Source organism: Temnothorax curvispinosus, unplaced genomic scaffold (assembly GCF_003070985.1).
Source record: "Temnothorax curvispinosus isolate PA1 unplaced genomic scaffold, ASM307098v1 QBEX01003952.1, whole genome shotgun sequence".
Lineage (NCBI taxonomy): Eukaryota > Metazoa > Arthropoda > Insecta > Hymenoptera > Formicidae > Temnothorax > Temnothorax curvispinosus.
Genome location: NW_020213732.1, coordinates 5,040 through 6,791, shown reverse-complemented (window position 1 = coordinate 6,791; position 1,752 = coordinate 5,040). Strand labels below are relative to the sequence as shown.

The window sequence follows — 1,752 nt, the reverse complement described above, 5'->3', positions numbered from 1 at the left end:
AGAGAAAGGGACTATTTGCGTGTCTTATCACTACATTCATTACTGTTAGGCGGTACGAAGTTCGCCGGGGCAGCTAGTACATATATAAATGCTTACTTGATGATTGGTGCTTACTGGAAAAAGGAGAAACCGATTTTGTAAGTAAATTTTTACAGTTTGCATCATAAGATCTATTTTCTTTGGAATGCTTTCTACTGGATACAGCTTTAACACCTGAGTGTAAATACATAAAATATCAAAAATAAGATTACTTGTACAGAAATAATAAATATACAATTACTGATTGAATTATAGAAAATGTGTTTAATTTGTAAAGAGTAATAACTCTTTTTGTAAGTAAGATTTTTTATTCATGTCTAACTTATATTTTTTATCTCAAGTTATAGACAGCATATAAATAAAGTTATACTATTGATGAAATAAATAAATAGCTGTAGTATAAATGTATGTGCATAGCATTGCCAGATGTGTTATAAAGCTTTGTTTCAACCACTTATTTTTCAAAGGACTGAATGATATAAAAGATGTTTGTTATCTCAAGAATAATCTCATGAAAAAAATACATAAAATTTTTAGAAATCTGTTATAGATTAAGACTACTTATCAAAAAACTGCTGCTAATATAACTTTTTTGCTTTTCAGTAGTGAAACACGAGAGTTTCGAAGAGTAAGTATTTGAGAAACTTGCTTAGTTATCTTCTAACAATCTGTAAATGTTATTGTTTAGAAACATCCTGTACAATTATATTTACCTGTAGGTTGAGCTGTGACAGAAGTAATTATATTTCTCTGTTCATCACTTAAGTCAGAAGACTGACTTAAATTCTGCGAGATATTTATGCTCACATATTTATTATCTGTTGCAGCATTAATTTCTTCTCTACTTTCTTCTTGTATAATTTCTGGACTGGATGGTAAAACAGATTCTGACTGTTGAGAATCATTTCCTACAGACGTATACAAAAAATAAATTAATGTAGCAGTCAATACTTTCTTGTACTGACTAATTTAAAGCTTAGAAAATTATTTACCTAACAAAAGTTGTTCTTTCATTCTATCTATATTCATTCTATCATCATATTGTCGGTGAAATTGCAGAGGAGACGTAGCAGGGGTACTAGAAGTTATTGCTTCTGTTGTTGCATGCGAAACATCTGTCAGATTATATGTTTTTTTAGAACGTGGGTCACTTCCTATAGTATCATTTAAACCAACAGAACGGTTCTGTTCTAAATCGAGTGTTTTAATTAAATTTTTGGATTTGGTAACCATGGAAACCTCCTTGTTAGCCTTGTTTTGAGAAACTTGCGGTTTTATATTATTTCTCTTGGCTAGTAATGCTGCAACTTTTGCCCGAACAGCTTTTTCTTCCATTTCTTCATTTTCACTATCGCTAGACTGATCTCTCAATTTATTTTTTTGCTCTTCTTAACAGTGTGAGTATTACATTCATCTTCGGATTCGGATGACTCTGTGACATTATATTTCGGATTTTTCTTTCTTTTTCTGGGCTGGTCTATATCACTAACTTCTGTCCCTACTGTTCGATCTTCATCATTTTGAAGATTAGCTGCCTTATTGTACGTGTCTAAAAAAATTTTGCATTAAAAATGATAATTACAAATCTTAAAAAATGTATATAAATGAATGTAATATAAACATTTACCATAGCCGTGACAAAATTTAACATCGTATGTAGACCAGCTTTTATCCGGTTCAGCTAAACTTAATATTAATTTTGATCGTTTATCT

At 30.4% G+C, this 1,752-nt stretch overlaps 1 protein-coding gene across 1 annotated transcript in view; it reads right to left on the bottom strand.

Moving 5' to 3' along the window:
- Positions 1 to 1,408, bottom strand: part of LOC112453046 — a 2,856-nt gene extending 1,448 nt beyond the window's left edge. Inside the window, exons 1-3 of the mRNA XM_025013588.1 lie at positions 1,032 to 1,408; positions 753 to 947; positions 97 to 213 (exon numbers count right to left, since the gene is read on the bottom strand). Of these exons, the coding sequence (XP_024869356.1) occupies positions 97 to 213; positions 753 to 947; positions 1,032 to 1,374 (655 nt within the window). The 5' untranslated portion in view covers positions 1,375 to 1,408. The remainder of the gene's footprint in view (positions 1 to 96; positions 214 to 752; positions 948 to 1,031) is intronic.
- Positions 1,409 to 1,752: the final 344 nt, after the last annotated feature.